General features: G+C 45.0%; 2 protein-coding genes across 3 annotated transcripts; one reads left to right on the top strand and one right to left on the bottom strand.

Annotated features, from left to right (window-relative positions):
- Nucleotides 1-1,248: 1,248 nt before the first annotated feature.
- Nucleotides 1,249-3,984, top strand: fitm1 (fat storage inducing transmembrane protein 1). Its single transcript, XM_008292774.1, has 2 exons — nt 1,249-1,780; nt 3,100-3,984. The coding sequence occupies exons 1-2, from the start codon at nt 1,494-1,496 to the stop codon at nt 3,770-3,772; spliced, it is 960 nt and encodes a 319-aa protein (XP_008290996.1). The 5' UTR covers nt 1,249-1,493; the 3' UTR covers nt 3,773-3,984.
- Nucleotides 3,863-11,381, bottom strand: psme1 (proteasome activator subunit 1). 2 transcript variants are annotated; one of them, XM_008292776.1, is made up of 12 exons: nt 11,364-11,381; nt 11,190-11,235; nt 10,898-10,930; nt 10,741-10,803; nt 9,587-9,688; nt 8,762-8,819; nt 7,849-7,946; nt 7,642-7,710; nt 7,469-7,536; nt 5,165-5,219; nt 4,941-5,027; nt 3,863-4,112 (listed from the first exon to the last, which is right to left on the bottom strand). In XM_008292776.1, the coding sequence occupies exons 2-12, from the start codon at nt 11,226-11,228 to the stop codon at nt 4,032-4,034; spliced, it is 753 nt and encodes a 250-aa protein (XP_008290998.1). In that variant the 5' UTR covers nt 11,229-11,235; nt 11,364-11,381; the 3' UTR covers nt 3,863-4,031. The 2 variants fall into 2 exon arrangements, with proteins under 2 accessions (XP_008290998.1, XP_008290997.1); XM_008292775.1 differs by having other exon boundaries at nt 11,354-11,376.
- Between the last annotated feature and the right edge of the window lie 6,859 nt (nt 11,382-18,240).

Raw genomic sequence — 18,240 nt, 5'->3', positions numbered from 1 at the left:
CGCCTCGCAGCTAGAAGGTCGCTGGTTTGCGGACACCCGGGATCTTCCTGCGTGGAGTCTCCATGTTCGCCCCGTGCAGCGTGGGTTCTCTCCGGGTTCTCCGGCTTCCTCCCACAGTCCAGAAACATGCTGAGGTTAATTGGTGATTGTAAATTGTCCGTAGGTGTGAATGTGAGTGTGCTTGGTTGTCTGTCTCTAAGTGTAGCCCTGTGATAGACTGGTTACCTGTCCAGGTGAACCTGCCTTCACCCTGAGTCAGCTGGGATAGACTCCAGTCCCCCATGGCCCTAGTGAGGATTAAGGTGTAGAGATGATGGATGGATGGATGAAAATACTTCCCCACCAGAGACACTCATTCTACGGCTACATCTCTCTGCCTGGACTCATAGATCTGAGATGATAGAACATAACCAACGTTACCGGACTTTGGTCACTGCAGCTGACCAATCAGAGCAGACCGGACTTTCAGGTGAGGCGTCTTAAAGAGACAGGAGCTAAAACGGAGTGTTTCAGAGAGACGATAAGAAGAGGAGCCGCAGCAACGTACGACGCAAGTAAACATGTTCCAGCCGAGCCAAGAAATAATCTGATAAATCCGTAGATGTGCATCATATGTGCTCCTTAAATGAAAGTTTGCCTTTTGATCACTGACAAGGCAGAAAACAGTGTTAAAGCTTCACTCCTTACATGTTGTGTTACATTAAAAAAAAAAAAAAAAACAATGAACTAACTCTGAGTTTGGATCAGGAGTCCATCGTGGTCGGAGCACCGGTGCCCTGGCTGGTGAAAACAGCACCAGTCCACTTTTATTGAGCATGAATCCCACGGAAAGACTAAATTTAGTCCATTTGTCTGTGAGGGTTGAAGAGGTTTAGGAGGCTCTGGCCTGAGGACTGGGCCTGGAAATGAAAAAGACTCAAAGTGCTGCGAGGAACGCAGCTGTTAGCGGCGCCAAATGCAGGCTGGCATCAGTTTATAACTTAAATTAGTTTTGGCTCCAACAGCTGATTCTAAGTATGGAGAGACGGAGAAGCAGCCAAATCATCCATTTTATCTCCGGAGCATTCTGACATAAAATGGAGATGCAAATGTCAGCGAGCAGCGTTGCATCACAGCACCGACTGCAAACTGTTTTAATTTCAAGCCGCTGGTTCAGTTTCGTGTCACCGACATAAATGAACACGTTCATGTCTGGTGTTTGAGCACTGCTTTGAAAATAATGGGGTCAGTTACAGCAGCAGCCATCTCCTGTTTCAGCCTGTGTTCTGAGGGGGGATGGGTTTGGAGGGTAAAGGGGACAGAGGAGTTGTATTTTTATAAACCATGTGCTCTCCAGCATGCCTGACGGTGAGAGAGTGGAGCTGCTGTGTCTTCCACAGACAAAAGAAACTCCAACAGGGCTCCAGCCGACACAAAGAGAGGACAGGAGGACATCTGTGAAAGTTAAATAACAATAAGAGGCGTCTCGGAGAAGACAGACGGGCCGAATCAACATGGATCTGAAGGCTGAGGACTCCTCCACCGGCCTCGCGTCAGACATCAGCCTGCAGAAACTACAGAGGATGGCCGCGGAGCTGACGCTGCCGGGAAGATTCATCGTCAGACTCCTGAACGCCGCTCTGGAGTTCGTCACCAACTTGTTAGCCGGAGTTTTAGGGAGCAGCCTGGTCAGGAGACATTTCCACCTGATGCTGTCGGGCCTCGTCCTCTTCGGGCCTTTGCTCAGTTTCTGGGTTTCAAAGTACAGCATCTTTGCAAACAGCAACCACTACCTGTACAGGTGAGAGGAGGACTTCATGTGCTTTATGTATTTTATACAAACAGCTGAAATCAGTGACGTTGACTCACTTTGTCCTGAATGAGCGTCCTGAAGGAACCAAATGTCACAAAACTCACCTGTTGCCTTGAGTTTAGAGTTTACAGCCACAAACAGGAATCTGTTAGCTGCTTATTATGACTTTAGACTGGCTCAGGCATGATTTGATTTATTACAAAGTCAGTGCATTACAGATTGCAAGAGCAAATCAAAGTACAGAACAGCAGGCCGCCTTTACTGCCGTGTGTTGTGCAGAGTACAACAAAGTTGGAGGTTGTGTAACTTTGCAGTCATGTTACTGTTTCTAAATGTGCTAAAAATAACAATTATTGCACAAAACTGAATGAAAATTATTGCACAAGAATAAAAAAAAAACAGAACTAGAGAGCCGTGAGCCACTGGTGCACTGTTTGTACAGAAATACAGCATGAAAGGAAGAATTAATTTAACATATTTTTGATGCTGACGTCAACCAACTGATTTATGCAGCTTCACTGGTTCATGTTTTACTGACCTGTGTGCTCCCATGGTGCCATGTGGAGGCCAAAGTCAGACATGTGTTCATTCATCTGTCACGCTGTTTTTATTTAATTTTAATTAGTTATTAAATTATTGAGCTTTATTTTATTTTTCAAAAACACACCACACAGAGCTTTTATTCTACTTTTTGTCTTTAAAAAGTGGTATTTTACTATATTATAATAATGTTAATCTGAATCATGGCGCCTTTCCTGAAGAAACTGATGTTTAGAGGTTATACAGACAAATTTATTCATAGCCTCCCATTAAAGAAGGAAAAAAACAGCTTCAGTCACTGAAATAAGGTGAAACTGAAAAAAGTAATAATGAATAAAAATTTAATGAACATCATGATGTTGCTTTGAATTGTGGTTCAACAGAAATATGAACACAAACAAACAAACAAACAAGCATGATGGGACCCATAAACTACTATTTTAGTTTTAAGCCAATCACTGCCATCAGGTGCTCTAATTTGTCCGGGACAGGATTGTTTTTTTTTTTTTTTAATTATTCTTTTCAACCACAGTTCAAAAGCAACGTCTTATTTCACTAAATAATAATTCAGCAAATTTTTATTTTTTATTACTTTTCTCATTTTCTAGTTATTTGAGTGACTGTCGTGAACTTTTCCTTTTCTTTAATGGACGGGATGAAGACGTCTGACTGTGTCGACACCTCGTCTGTCTGTGGTTCTGTTGTCGTGCTGTATTTAAGATCTGAGTGTTGATAATCACACATGTTCTGATCAAACCCTCTCACAGGAAGTTCCTGAAGTCCACCTGGGGCTGGACCTGCACCCTCACGGGCTCCTTCGTCCTCCTCCTCTCCCTCTCGGCCCGACACCCCCCCTCCCTCGCCCTGCGCCACCTCTCCCGGGTGGGGCTGGTGGGGCTGCTGTGGTGGGGCTGCCGGCGCCTCCTGACCCTGCTGGAGGACGCGGCGGGGACCTGCTACGAGCCCATGGCCGTCGCCCAGGACGCCCAGAGCCCCGCCTCCCCCGCGCAGCCTCTGCTGCTGCTGCATGAAGACCAGACCAAGGCCTCCTGCCTCAGAGCCAACATGCTGTGGAGAGGCTACGAGGTGTCCCAGGACGTCCTCATCCTCTGCCTGTGCTGCCTGCTGCTCGTGGAGGAAATGTGCGTCTTCGGTCGCCACCTGGCCCGAGGGAAGCCTCTGCAGAGGTCGCCCGGCGCCCCGTTGAGACTCGTCTTCCTCCTGTGTGCGGTTCTGCTCGTTGTGTGGTTGTTCCTGCTGCTCTGTTTGCTTGCATACTTCCCCAGCTTCCCGGCCCAGCAGCTGGGAGGAGCTCTGGGCTACCTGGGCTGGAGAGGACTCTACCAGGGCTGGTACCGGCTCAGACCGAGCTGGGGCTGCCCCGGTCTGCCAGGAGACGGGCTTTTTACCACCACAGACACCGACAAGCAGCCTCAGTAGGGTGGCATGCTTCACTAGATGAGTTGTGTTCTTTAAAGCTCAGGTCAAAATGTCAGATTTAAAATTCCCACAAAATAAACAGAAGCCGACTCAGGAATCACGTTGCTTTATTTTGTAATCTGAACCACAATGCAGGCGCAGGAATAAAATGAAGACATCAGGTGTGCTGTTACTGGATGAGAGTGTCATACTACACTTGCTGTAGCTTGTTTAAAAAAAAAAAAAAAAAGAAGAAGCCTGCAAGTGTGCCGGAGTCGTCTCAGTAGATGAGAGCTTTGCCGTCTCCTCTGGGCTTCATAATCTTGTCGTAGTTCTTGGTAATGATGTCAAACAGCACAGCCTGGAGAGAGGAACAAAGACAGTGAGCGTAACGCAGCAGCAGACGGCAGCTGATATGTAGAAAGATATAAGAAAGACAGACAGCGAGGTTAGAGAGAGCCATAAAGGAGATACGGAGCCGTAATCTCCTCCAGCAGCTCCTTTCATCATCACCTGTAACGCCTCGTTCATTAGCGGCATCAAACGCGGGAGGACGACGGAGAGACGCGAACTGATTAATGGACGGGAGACGGAGCACCAATCAATTTAACACAAGCACAGCAATTAGTTTAATTACCCTCCTATTAGGAAGGAATGGATTCCATTTAGCCTCCGTCCCCGCTGCTCGGACACGCCTGGAATATTTTACACGCGAGAGAATCAAAATACGGCGCATGATTGCACCAGATGGTGTGCTGAGCGGGACGTTTACAGTGTTTGGATGACGTGCAGTCAGAGAAACAGCGCTGAAGAGGCCTCACGGTAACAACAGGGCCGCTCCCTCTCCTCTGTCCTCCGGCTGTGACCCAGAAATTCTCAGTCTTAGTTTCTAAAACGCGAGGACAGAGGAGGCTTATCGGAGGACGCACAGGTGTCACCTGCTTATGAAGGAGGTGTGCCACGCCTCCAGTACGTTCTCGTCACATTATCGTAATGTATGTGCTGGAAGCTGTCATGAACGACGTCGTCATAGAAAACAGCGACGGGCCGAAACAAAGCATCGAACGGACGATGCAGCTGCTCCACTCCTCTCTCCTCACGTCTCTTTTGTGCCGATCACATCTCTGCTCGGGGACAAAGGGAGGAAGACAAAAGGAGAGGATGTGAAGACGAGAGGTGGGCGTCTTACGTATGTGTTGCAGATGTCCAGGACCACCAGGCGGAGCTCAAAGAACATATACAGGTCCAGCTCGTGAACCTGCTGTCTGTAGTCTCCCTGCAGCAGGAGACACACAAACAGAGAGTTTAGAAGCAAAAGAATACACACAGTTAATACACACAAACAAAACGTGTGACCTTTATGTTGCTACATCATTGAATCTGTGCACATTGACAGAAACACCAGATACTGACCACGTGGGGCATTTTGGCGGCTTTGCCCACAGCGTCGCCTCTATCGCTGTAATGTCTGATGGAACAGGAGCACAGAGGAGTCACACATCATTCAACCATCAACAGGACACACAACAATCCCTAAAACCACTGAATGCATGCGATCATCTCAGAACCGTCCAGAACTCTCGCTGTGCGTTTAGTTAATTTGCTAACTCGATGGCAGGAGGAAGGTCGGGTTCCTTCTTGTCTCAAATGCTGCATTTTCTCACTTAGAAATGTACCGCTTACTGCGTTTCCTGCTGCTGACAACACTATAAATAAAAAGCCCATAACGCCCCGTGGATCCATACAGGTCGTCAGTTATTGTGGATAATTACATTTACCTCGGGGTGGGATACGTGCGTCTACACAATAGGAAAGTCATGTTTTACCTCACCGAGGAGTGTTTTTATTGCTTGCAGCCTATTTCCCTGCGTCGTAGGGGTCTAACTGCAGTCATTATGCGTCGGGCTCTGAGTGCTTCTGAATCACAGGTGACCTACAGCTCGCTGAACGCATCCCGTTTGGATAGCGGAGCTGCTAATGTGCTGCTTCTGTGCACACGCCGTCCAACAGCTCAGACTCCTGCTTCACGGCAGCTTTTGGGGCAAACTTACAGCTTCTAGCATAACCTGATGGAGCCGAGAGGAGAGAACAAGAGGAAGGACCGCTAACATCAGCTTGTGGGCGACTGCATTCGTCACATACTTATAAAAATGTACTACCGTAATCTCTAGACTATACGCCCCTACAGTTTTCACACTGCGGCTTAAACAATGCTGCTGCTAATTTAAGGATTTTTATGAATTTGTGACATTAAGAGCGACAACGAAAGAGGAGGATGTGTGTGACGAAAGAATTCTGAGGCTGTTCAACGCCGACATTGAAGAAAATGACTTTACCGTAAATTCCGGACTATTGAGGCACCTGAATATAAGCCGCACTTTAAAAAGAAAAGTAGTTTTGTACAAATCCAGGCTGCACTTGTCTCTAAGCTGCAGGCGTCCACGTTGGAACATGAGATATTTACACAGAAAGATTTGTTAAACTTTTAATTAGATACGTACCGTAGATGCTTTTTTCTGAACACTTCCTGTAACACGGCTGGTTAAGGAAATAAAAACTGCAGCAGCTACCAGGAAAAGTCACTGATCGCTATCTTCATCTTCCTCCTGCACTAAAACCACTCCGTCATCATCAGGTTTTGCCTACGGCCTGCTCTCAGCCCTGACTGTCGACTAAATCGTGTGTCCAGCAGCCGGTTAAAGTCTGAGCCATCCAGCATTGTCCTCCTCGCCTGTGCAATCTACACCCAGGACCTTTTCAACATTTGTCCAGGTCCTCTTGGATGTTCACTTGTCGAGCAACACCTGCTTTTGCAAGGCATTGTTCTCCATGCGACACACGTGGGCCAAATACTTCAAGTCTTGTTCAAGGCAAAAATCCCTCATATGACCGGCGTTGGTGATATCCTGCAGTTTCTCGTTCAACATCTTGTAAGCCCAACTGAGCTCCTGTTCGACTTGTGAAGCTGGATCTACGGCGTTCTTTCGCTGGGTGCGAGTGGGAGCGTTTTTCCTGACGTATCCCCCGGTCGCCATCTTTCTCAGGAAGCCATTCCGCACATTCTCGATCTTTTGGAGGTCGGCTGCTGACCACTCGTGAGTCTGGATTCCATAGCAAACACGATCGCACGCACGCAGTCGAATGTTGAAAAGGCGTTGTCATATATAGCGAGGATTTGACCGAGCTCTTCGATACTAGTCGTCTTCTTCAGTGTCTTCAGGAGCTGAACAGTCTCAGAATCACTTCATCACTTCCTCAGTCTCTCTGTCGTCGTCGCTCTCAGCCTCACTTTGGTCTCGAGGCAAATTCATAAAACTCGTGAAAATCCATAAATTAGCCGCATCGTTGTTTAAGCCGCAGCGTTCAAAGAAAAAAGTAGCGGCTTATATTCTGGAATTTACGGTAGTGGTTTTCGTGTTCAGGAGGAAGATGAAGATAGCGATCAGTGACTTTTCCTGGTAGGATGCTGGAGTTTTTATTTTCTTAACCAGCCGTGTTACAGGAAGTGTTCAGAAAAAAGCATCTACGTATTTGTGTATGTTACCGGTATGTGTTTAATTAAAGGTTAAATAAATCTTTCTGTGTAAATATCTCATGTTCCAATGCCTGCAGCTTATAGACCAGTGCGGCCTGGATATGTACACACCTGGTTTCCTGTTTAAAGTCAGTGGGTGCAGCTCAATAGTCCGATCACAGTGTTTCGTGGTGGATTCTTACTTTGCCACCAGAGTCTGGAATCCTTCGACCTTGGTGCGTGTGGCGATCAACAACTCAAACACTTTCTCCTGTTGGGCGAAGACAAAAACAGGAAATTCAGCTCGATAAATGTCACTCCAACACAAGAAAATCTATCTGTCTGCAGTTTGACCACAACATTAGCAGCTACCGACCTGCACAGCCACTCCGAAGTTGTTACCGTCTTCGATTTTGGGGATTTTGAGTTGCACCCACATCGACACCTGCCAGAACAAAACTGCATTTGTCAATCACTGTAAAGTTTGGCAAAGTGGTCCTGCAACTAAAACACATCATTAATAAACAATGCATTCCTGACACATGTGCTGCACTCAGAAACCTCCACATTAAGACTGACTGACCGTGTTGAGCTTCTCCTTCAGCGTCTGGATCTCAGGTTTGACCTGCTGCAGGAGACGCTCCACTCGCTCGTTGGTGCAGATGGGACCACAAGGAGGCCCTGGAGGAGAAATGATGGAGTCGGTCACGATATCAAGTAACTGGCTTCACGTGCTTCAGAAGAAGATTTTCTTTTCAAGATTGGACAGACAGTCGTCTTTAAATGTATTCATATCCTCAAATTAAAGAATAAACATCTGAAATAAGCTGAAATTGACAAAAGTAATAATAAATAAAAATATAATGAACATCATGACGTTGCTTTTGAATTGTGGTTCAACAGAAATATTTTTTAAAACCAGCAAACCACCATGTTGGGACCCGTAAACTACTATCTAGCTGAACAACCCTTTGAGCCAATCACTGCCATCAGGTGTTTCCTGTAACTCTCAGTCAGACTTCTCACCTGTTGACAGGTGTTCTGGACCACTGCTCATCAGCAAAGGCCTCTCATTAGTCTGGGACAGTTTTGTTTTTTAAAATTATTCTTTTCAACCACAATTCAAAAGCAACGTCTCATTTCACAACATTATAATTTAGCAAATTTTTATTTATTATCACTTTTTCCAATTTCTACTTATTTGAGTGACTGTTGTGGATTTAGCCTTTTCTTTAATGGACGGGGCTGAATACATCTGAGGACGACTGGTTCACTCACACTCTTCTTGTCACAAACGATCTAATTAACGTGTGAACGCTGATTAACCCCGGTTAGAATCCTCAGTTTTAATATTAATGTTATGAAACAGCAGCAACGTCCTACATATGAGGTTCTCTCAAAGGGTTTGTAGCATAAGACAAACCTTGCATGGGTTAACCGTATCATTCACCTGTAATCAGCGGTTTATCGCTCGTCATCGCCATCTCTGTCTTTACCTGAGTCTTCGTCCTCTTTATCGCTGTCCTTGTCTTTCTTGCCCTCCTTAGCCTCCTTCTGCAGCAGAGGAACAGAAGGCATCGGGTCACAGAGTTTTACCTGCACATTAATCTCCCCGGACAGCTCACCCACTTACTTCTTTTTTCCCCTCTGGACAGTTAAATGTACATGTCAAACGTTAGGTTTTTATCTTTGCATAGTGAACGTAACCCTGCTGCATCGGCGCCTCCAGAGTTCATCATCACAAACATTCTGCCTGCCCTCCTCTAAACCCCTGTGTGCAATATGCCAGCAACTGTCGAAAATGAAGAAGATCTATGGATGAAAGCCGGATAAAATATATGATAAAAAAAAACCTGCTTTACAGTCTGTGATGATTTTTGCGCCGCACGAAGCGTCTCGAGCGTTTTTATTAAATGTGAAATACGTGTGAAATCCACAGCAGATTGAAGCATCACTTGAGATTTTTTTTTTAAAAGATCAGCCGGCATAAAAGGCCCACTCACTGACAGTTTGTAAAACAGCCCTTGGAAATTGCGCAGTGATTGGTTGCCATGGTGACCGGGGACTCGGTTTCAGTGCTCACATAATGAAGCACTAAATATAAACCGAGCCGAGGACCCCAGTCAAGAGGCTCTGCAGCAATCCTGAAGGAATCCAAAGGTTAGGAACATAAAACACACAAGGAAGTCTAGTTGTCATCAAATCCATCCTCAAACCTTCCTCTTAGTTTGGCAACAAACAAATAATAATTAGCTCTACTTCATGGAGTCATTTCAGATTTGTACACACCAGAGCTCGAGGCCCGCTCAGTGGAGACTCACCTCCTCCTTCTTCTTGCGTTTGGCCTCCTCTTTGGCTGGATCCGGTATCGGGATGTCCAGCGGTGCCTTCAAGGACGCCAGGTCATCGACGCTGAAAGATGTCTGACAGCAAACACGAGTCACACGGTGAGCGCTGTAGCTCACAATACGAGACACGACTCGATCAAGGTTGTCTCAGAGAACATTTTATAAAGACTACGTAAAATCTACGTTTTTACTTCAACATGTTCACGTGGTGGGCTGCCAGGCGGCTCGGTGGTCGCACCGCCGCCTCGCAGCGTCCCGGTGAGGACACCCGGGATCTTACTGCGTGGAGTCTCCATGTTCTCCCCGTGCAGCGTGGGTTCTCTCTGGGTTCTCCGGCTTCCTCCCACAGTCCAAAAATATCCATCCATCCATCATCTCTACACCTTAATCCTCACTGGGGGGCTGGAGTCTATCCCAGCTGACTCAGGGTGAAGGCAGGTTCACCTGGACAGGTAAGCAGTCTATCACAGGGCTACACTTAGAGACAGACAACCAAGCACACTCACATTCACACCTACGGACAATTTACAATCACCAATTAACCTCAGCATGTTTCTGGACTGTCTCTAAGTGAAGCCCTGTGATAGACTGCTTACCTGTCCAGGTGTCGGCTGGGATAGACTCCAGCCCCCTACGACCCCAGTGAGGATTAAGGTGTAGAGATGATGGATGAATGTTCAGGTGGGGTTTTTTTAATATGCTGGAACACCACAGCAGAGCATTTCCACCCTGATGCTACAACGTAATGACTCACATTTACATTTACATATATATAACTACGTTTAGGGAACCGGTTCTGCCAGCCTGCAGGGTGAGGCTGTCTGTAGGTTTAATCTTGTTTGGAATCCGTTTCCAGTTCAAACACGTATGGCTGAACCACTCCTGGGTCTCAACTTTGCATTAAAAAGCCTCGTATATGAGAGGAGACGACGGCGTAGATCTACATCAGAGCCACATTCAGGCATTATTCTCGAGAGAAAAATGTCTAAAACCGTAACTCTGACACACACAGATGAGTTCAACGGGTTAAATCAACAACCGGAGAGGAGGGCCTTCATAATCATTAATTTGGCTGAAGACCCCCCTTCAGGTTCAGGACCCCGGACCTCATCCAGTCAGATGAATACCTTCAGCAGCTTCTGCAGATCTTCAATCTTCTGAGGGAAAAATGTGGAAACCAGCTGTTCTGCCTGTAACAGGGGAAAAAAAAGAAGAGAAACTGTTCATATTAATGTGAAAAACAAATAATTAATGAGTCTGGGGAAACTTTTAGTGACTTATTACCTCCTTAGTGAGATTTTGGCAGAATTCATCCACCTGGAATAAAGAGGTGCACAGTTTAGGTGGTTTCATTTTCCGTGTTGTCAGTGCGGCTATATGAAGGATAATTAGCACGACGGTCACACAGCCGCTAATTAACGACCCGCTGCCCTCATGTGACCCCAGCTGTCGCAAAACACCGACTTATCTGAACACCAGCTCGTCTCTGAGCACAAACAAACCACAGTTTCTGGGTCAAAGCGGACCACTTCACACGTAGCTGTGCAGCCTTTTATGCTAGCAGACTGTTGCTCACCTGTTTCTGGGAGTCGAGGCGAATATCCACCGTGGCCATGTCGTCTCTGCGGAAGGAAAGTGATTTAAGTTCAGTGTGAGAAACGCTTTTAACGTAAACCGAGCAGCGGAGCGCAAGAAAAAAGCTCCTTAAATGTGTAATTCAACCCGCAGCTCGACACGCACAGACACTCACAGTTACTCAGCATTAAAAATGAAATCGAAAGTGGACCGTACTTTTCAGACAGTTCCGTACTTTCCCACTTTGAAGTCGAGCGGTCGCGGTGCATTGTGGGGCTAGTAGTTCTTTACGGCGCCCCGTTTCCGGTAACAGGCAGCGCTGAAGGGAAACGGAGTAGAAACACAAAACACAAATCTTCTGAAAGAAATGAGTCTCTGTGTTAGGACAAGCATTTTAACTGTCTGAGCATCTATGTCTGGTAACATAAAAGTGAAACTAACTAAAATTTAACATTTACAAATGATGCCTAATGATTAAAAACGTTTGTCTATCAGTTTGTATACATAATATATTACAATAATTATTAATATGTAAAGAAACTCATCTGTGTATAAAGAGAATGTCCCTAAATATTTGAAAAACAGCACCAGATATTGAAAAAGCAGAATGAATAAATTAAAAATAAATAATGCCTAAAACCAACAAATTCTGCTTATAGTTGTTAGCATATATTTATTATTAGGTATGATTTAAGAAGTGATTATTTATAATATATAAAGACACCTGTCCTTGTCTGAAAAGAATTTCTTTGCCTGATAATGAAAAATTTAAATTAATAAATGTTTGAAAACCAAACATTTATAAATAATGCTTTAAACTAATAATTTCTTTTTAATAATAGTAATTTTTTGTTCAGAGCATAACAGAGACACCAGATCCCCTCAGTGTAAGGGATCAGGAGCTCAGGTTTGTTCTTTAATCAGTCACCTGTCTGCATTTTAAAACCTTTTCCAACTTCTTCTGCAGGTAACGGCTGCGTCCATTAGGTGGTGCTGTTGCTCTAGGTGCAGTAAAGGCAGCATCTCTGAAACCAGCCACAGGTAACCGCTAATGATTAACAGCTGCTGAGCAAACACAGGCAGATAAAGGTGATTTGTTTTGTGACTGTTTTTAATCAAAATCACATGTAGAGCGTGAATGAACCGGTTAGCCTCGATGACACTTTCAACAGTTTTCCAAATTCTGCTCAGAAAGGCGACGAAGCTGATCAGTGTTTTAAATAAAATACGAAAAGACACGTGACCACGACACTGTGCAGAGCGCCACTTTAGCTCGCTATCGATCCCGAGCCAACGCCAGCGTGTTGTCCCGGCCTTCCAGGGATCTGCTGTCGTACGTCTGCTCTCGCTGCGTCTCTTTGATCAGGAGCTGCGTGGACGGAGGCGGCAGCCAGGTTAAAGTCTAAAACACATCCTGAGTGGACAGAAAGGACGTCAGAGCCTCCCATTGTAAACAGAGTCGTGTGTCGCGTAATCATACGCCAGCGTACTCTGTGTCAAGACTTCACCTGGTGAATCTGTCACGTCAAACCCTGACAGGAGATCGATAAACCCCCACAGAGGTGTTTCTAATTAGGTGACGACTTGCTGTTAAATCTTTGAGCTGCGTGCTCGTCGCTTCCTCCTGATTACTGTCACGTATAAATGTTTTAATAGCTGCTTGACCATCTGCAGTTTCGCACGGCGTCACAAAATGATGTTTACTCGTGATGTAACATCCAAGGTTGGATCCAAAGGGCAAAGGCTGCACTAGTTTACAGAGTGAGCACCATTAGTTATTGACTCCATGATTTGATTGGAGTGGGTGAGTGATTAAAACGGCTGCTCAGCTCGGGGATGCTGTTGAGAAACACTCCGGACAAAGACCAGAACGAGAATGGGAAGAGAAGACTTCAGGATGAGGCCGTGTCTGTAAATTATCTCACTGTACAGCGTTTAAAAAATTCTAGGATTTCTTCACAGTCCTGCACTTATTAACTGAGCGTATGCAGCCACATGCTCTCATGTCTGATTCACTGGCACTGAACCAAAAGTCCTCCTGTATAAGTCATGTACAGTGTATGGATGAACTTTGCTTTTGGATCTTTCTTTTAATGTGAGGGGCAACAGTTTTACTCAATCTGTTTTGTATTCTGAGTTATTTCAGACAACAGAGACTTCAATCCAAACCATATTCTGGCCTGTTAACAATTAGCATATGTGTTGCTATGAGCAAGACATGCTATTATCAGCAACATGAATCAAAAAAGATGCGTGCAGAATGGGTTAGGGTTATTGTTTTACTGTCGATGCTTGAGATGGAGCCAGTTTGAACCACTTCACGTACAGTTTTGTATGATTAGTGATGATTAGACTTGGAGCTGTGGGATCATTGACGGGGTAGGAAAAGGGGGAAAGTGGTTCCTGCTGCACAACTGTGTTAATTTTCTAATTTCTGTTTACAGTCTCTGATGTTCTGTGCAATATTTTTCCTTCTGGGCCTCAAACAATGACTTCGATGTGACCTTTGGAGAGGTTTGGGTCAAATATTAAAGGAAAAACCTGACATCCCAAAACGCTTCCACACAGGTGCACTGTATGGTACAGGTAAACATCCATCCATCATCTCTACACTGCTTAATCCTCACTAGGGTCATGGGGGGCTGGAGTCTATCCCAGCTGACTCAGGGTGAAGGCAGGTTCACCTGGACAGGTAACCAGTCTATCACAGGGCTACACTTAGAGACAGACAACCAAGCACACTCACATTCACACCTACGGACAATTTAGAATCACCAATTAGCCTCAGCATGTTTCTGGACTGTGGGAGGAAGCCGGAGAACCCGGAGAGAACCCACGCTGCACGGGGAGAACATGGAGACTCCCGGGTGTCACCAGGACGCAAACCGGCGACCTTCTAGCTGCGAGGCGACGGTGCTAACCACCGATCCACCTTGCAGCCCACAGTGAAACATTTAACATCCAATCCCGTTCTGTGGTACGTATAAAACTCCTGAGCAGACCCAGTTGATTCTGATTTTTACTCAGGATGGCAAAAGGAAAAGATCTAAGTCACTCTGTCAGAGGGTCCATTGTTGGGGCTCAGATGGCAGGAGCTTCAGTCACAACCACTGCTCAGCTGGCTCATGTTTTATTAGGAGCAGAGAAACAGACAATCAGCTCCTCCTGAGGCGACTGAACACCAGCGTAGGACTGTGACCAAGACCCGCCTGGTGACAATTACACAGAGAGGGATATTTTAGTTGGGTTGCACGACACAAACCCCTCATTACAGGAATGAATGCACATTAAGAGTTCAACCCAAAGACGCTGGTCTGCACAGATGTGGAAGCAAATGATATGGTCCGATGAGTCATCCTTCATCATATCTTGATGAGTGCATGTGTGGCGTCCTCTTGTCCTCTACGGTGAGAGGTTCTGGTGGCCATGTTAGACTGTGGGGGTCTGGTTTGGGTCCACTGGCTTCTTCTGAGGGAGAAGTCACTGCAACCTAATGTAAAGTTGTTCTGAGTAATCAGCTTCATCCTATGGGGAAACATTTCTATGCTGATGAGAGCGACCTATTCCAGGATGACAGCGTCTCAGTCCACAGGGAACTGAAAGGTCTGATGAGTACGGACGTGATGTGAATCATATGCTGTGGCCTTTACAGGACCAGATCTAAAACCAGGGCACCACTTATGGGAGGTTCTGTGCCACGACCGTCATCAAAACACCAACTGAGGGGATAACTTTGAGAAGAACTGCATCAATCCCTCCAGTACAGTTCAGAAACTTGGAGAATCATCGCCAACAAGTTGTCCTGGCTGCACATGATGACGCAACACCTTACTGAACTATACAGGACTGCTGCAAGTTTGGCGTTCACCGAAACCTGGCTAAGCAGCTATGACAGCCACAGGGGCTTTGGGACACCAATAAGGCTCCACCGTGACAGTCAGCTGACGGGGAACTCCCAGGAAGGAAGTCTACATCCAGCCTAAAGCAAAGGCAGCTGCAGCTTCAGCCCACATCAGGATGGACACGCTTAACAGATGGAATTCGTCCTTGGCAATTTTATGAATCTATTTGTTCATTTCTGTTTTATTTTTATGGTAATTCTTGTTTTTTTGATGTCTTTATATTAAATAGTCATTGAGCTTGAATGAAGACTCTTCATGGGTGGTCTGCTTCCGTTCTATCACCCCTTCATATGCATGCATACAGTACATTTATTCTCATCTCATTCTTTTAAGGTAAACATATTTAAAACGACCTTAAATGCAAAACTTGTGTCCCACAGAAAGCAGGCAGCATTCACCCTTCTTCTATCTGTTTCTTTAAAGTCAGTCAGCCTGAACATCGTTTGCATCTCATGGTTCAGAAAGTCCATTGGTTGTTTTCTTCACACTGTTTGCTGTCATTCAGACGGTTTCAGAAGGTTTGCTGGTGGCTCCTGTCCCACAGAAACATCTCAAGAGTTAGCTTCAAGTAACTACACATGGGCAGCCATTAGAAAACAAATAAGAATTAATTAAATAAGAATGCTGCCTCTCAAAGGTCACATATCAAATTACAGAAGAGCTCTGTTTGGTTGTTTTTCTAGGTTTTTTTCGCCCCTTGCTGGATGTGTGAATGCTCCCATTGACAGCCCTGGAGTGCAGCGGTGGACATACAGCATGCATGCATCACCTCCCAGTGAATGTGTGTCTGTGTTAACCATGTGTCTCTGCTGGGCTGCTGACTCTGCAGCGCCTATCAGGGAACACGAGGGCTGAAGTTTAACCAGCCTGTTGGACTCTATCTCTCTTTATCTCCTATCTACAGTATCTCCTTCTGCTCAGCCCACCGCCCTCCACTTCCCCTCGCTCTCACAGCTGAGTGAGTGCGTTACCAAAGAGAGGGAAAAAATAAAATAACAGGAAACACTTTCTTCAAAAAAAAACATTCGATTGAGCCGTAATGTCAGAACAAAGCCCGCTGAATCATGTCAGAAAGTAAAAACTAATCCGCCCACTCGATGCGCTTATCAGAGTTGTTAAAGCGATAACGACAACAACAGTCTCCCAGAAATCATCACACTATAAAACCATACATCAAAGACAGACGTAATCTCTGCAGCCTCCGAACTCAGCAGGAATCCGAGCAAACAAACGTGTAACATGACGTCAAACATTGCAAAACCCAACGTTTACCTTTCTGCCAGAGGTTTAATGATTTTTGGTTTTTTGCTTGAACGACAGCCAGTTTTGTGTCTTTTGGTTTCAGGATGTTTGAACGTCTGTTTAGTTTATATTTAATTATATTAATTGGAGCTGATGAATCAACAAACTGTGACATATCTACTGCGCCCCAGATTCAGGGTTTTATCTTGGTCTGCGATGACGCTTCACACTTTTAAGGCGCGTTTTCAAGACAATAATCAGAAGATGATGAAGGATATTAGATCACTGAAAGGGTTAAACTTTATCATGTAATTCACCATTAGCTTGAATTACCTTTGGACTTGACCTTTGACCTTTTTCTGATCATCAATTCTTGTTTTATCATATTTTATCAGACATTTGTTTAACATTCTTGTCATAAATAATGTAGGAATTCTTGAGTTCTCTCCAAAACATTGTTTTATGAGATCAGTGACTGATGAGCATCGAGTTCTAACCGGTTCATCCTTGAATCCAGGTGAACATTTGTTAGAAATTTAAGGAAAGTCGGTCGTTGAAGAGAACGGGACGGACAAACAACTTAACGTAGGTCTGGCTGTTGATGGCACAGAGGCATGGAAATGGAAAACAATTGTCAAAATATTAAACTGATTATTGCCTCATAATAACTTGTGCTATTGTGACTCAATGGTGTTGTAAAGACAACACGCAGAACAACTAATAAAACTGAAATTCATTAACTTCTTTAAGAAAATATATTGTTGACAGATGTAAGAAGTTTTTTTTTCTAATTACTTCTGAAACTTTTTTTCATTTCTAACAACCATGAGTTTGAAACACAGGAACATGATGTATAGGGGAAGAGGCAATAAAGTGCCAAGGAGTGAAACCATAATACTGTACGAATAAAGATTTGATATAAAAACAGCACAGGGATCCATTTATTCTATAAAATTTAATTAATATGTAGGAGGAGAGAAAATGGAGAAAATGGAGGAGGGCATATATAGCAGAGTAGCGCTGGGTATAATAAAGCAGGCAGCTCTGGATTAAAGGGCCGATGCACACAGGTCATGAAAATCACTGCGTAACGTCCTCTGAGGCTCTGAAGGGAGTTTTCTAAAGTTTGAAAAACCGTCACGATTAATGATTCATATTAGGGAACAAATCTTTTGGGTCAGACAGAATGTGCAGGAATACGCTCACTGGGTGAGTGATTAAGGTCACGGATTTGTTTGCAGCGAGCGACTCTGTTGTGCAATCGGAAAAACAGGTAGATGAAGATGTTCTAGTGATTCATTCTCTGAACAGAACACAGAGTGACAGCCAGCTGCTCAAACTAAGTCAGGCCCAGAAAGTTTAGGGGTAATATCAAACGGTAGAGCAGCACCAGAGACTTAAAGTATAACTGAAAGCCAGTCGTCACTTCTGTTATTCAGTGATGAAACTTTTAAACTATCCGGATACGTACACAGGCAAGAGCGACAGCACCTCTGGTTCTGAAAGTCAGGGATCATGAGAAATACTGCGAATCAATATAAAACTGATGGGCGAAGGACAAATGTTATGACTTCCCCAATAATTAATTATCATTAATATCTAAAGATAAAAATAATGTCACATCACGAATCACTTGGGATGCTTAGCATACAGTAGCAAGGAACTCAAGCCAGATCGTGCTACAGCATGCTAATATAGCAACAATATTAGCTTAACATAATGTAAGCAAGGGCTGCAGGGTGGCGCAGTTGGGTAGCACTGTTGCCTCGCAGCAAGAAGGTCGCCGGTTCACGTCCTGGTGTGGAGTCTCCATGTTCTCCCCGTGCAGCGTGGGTTCTCTCCGGGTTCTCCGGCTTCCTCCCACAGTCCAGAAACATGCTGAGGCTAATTGGTGATTGTGATCTACGT

The sequence above is a fragment of the Stegastes partitus genome, unplaced genomic scaffold (genome assembly GCF_000690725.1).
Source record: "Stegastes partitus isolate 25-593 unplaced genomic scaffold, Stegastes_partitus-1.0.2 Scaffold832, whole genome shotgun sequence".
Classification (NCBI taxonomy): domain Eukaryota; kingdom Metazoa; phylum Chordata; class Actinopteri; family Pomacentridae; genus Stegastes; species Stegastes partitus.
Note: the sequence above shows the minus strand (reverse complement) of the source record. Positions and strands in the feature narration are given on the sequence as shown.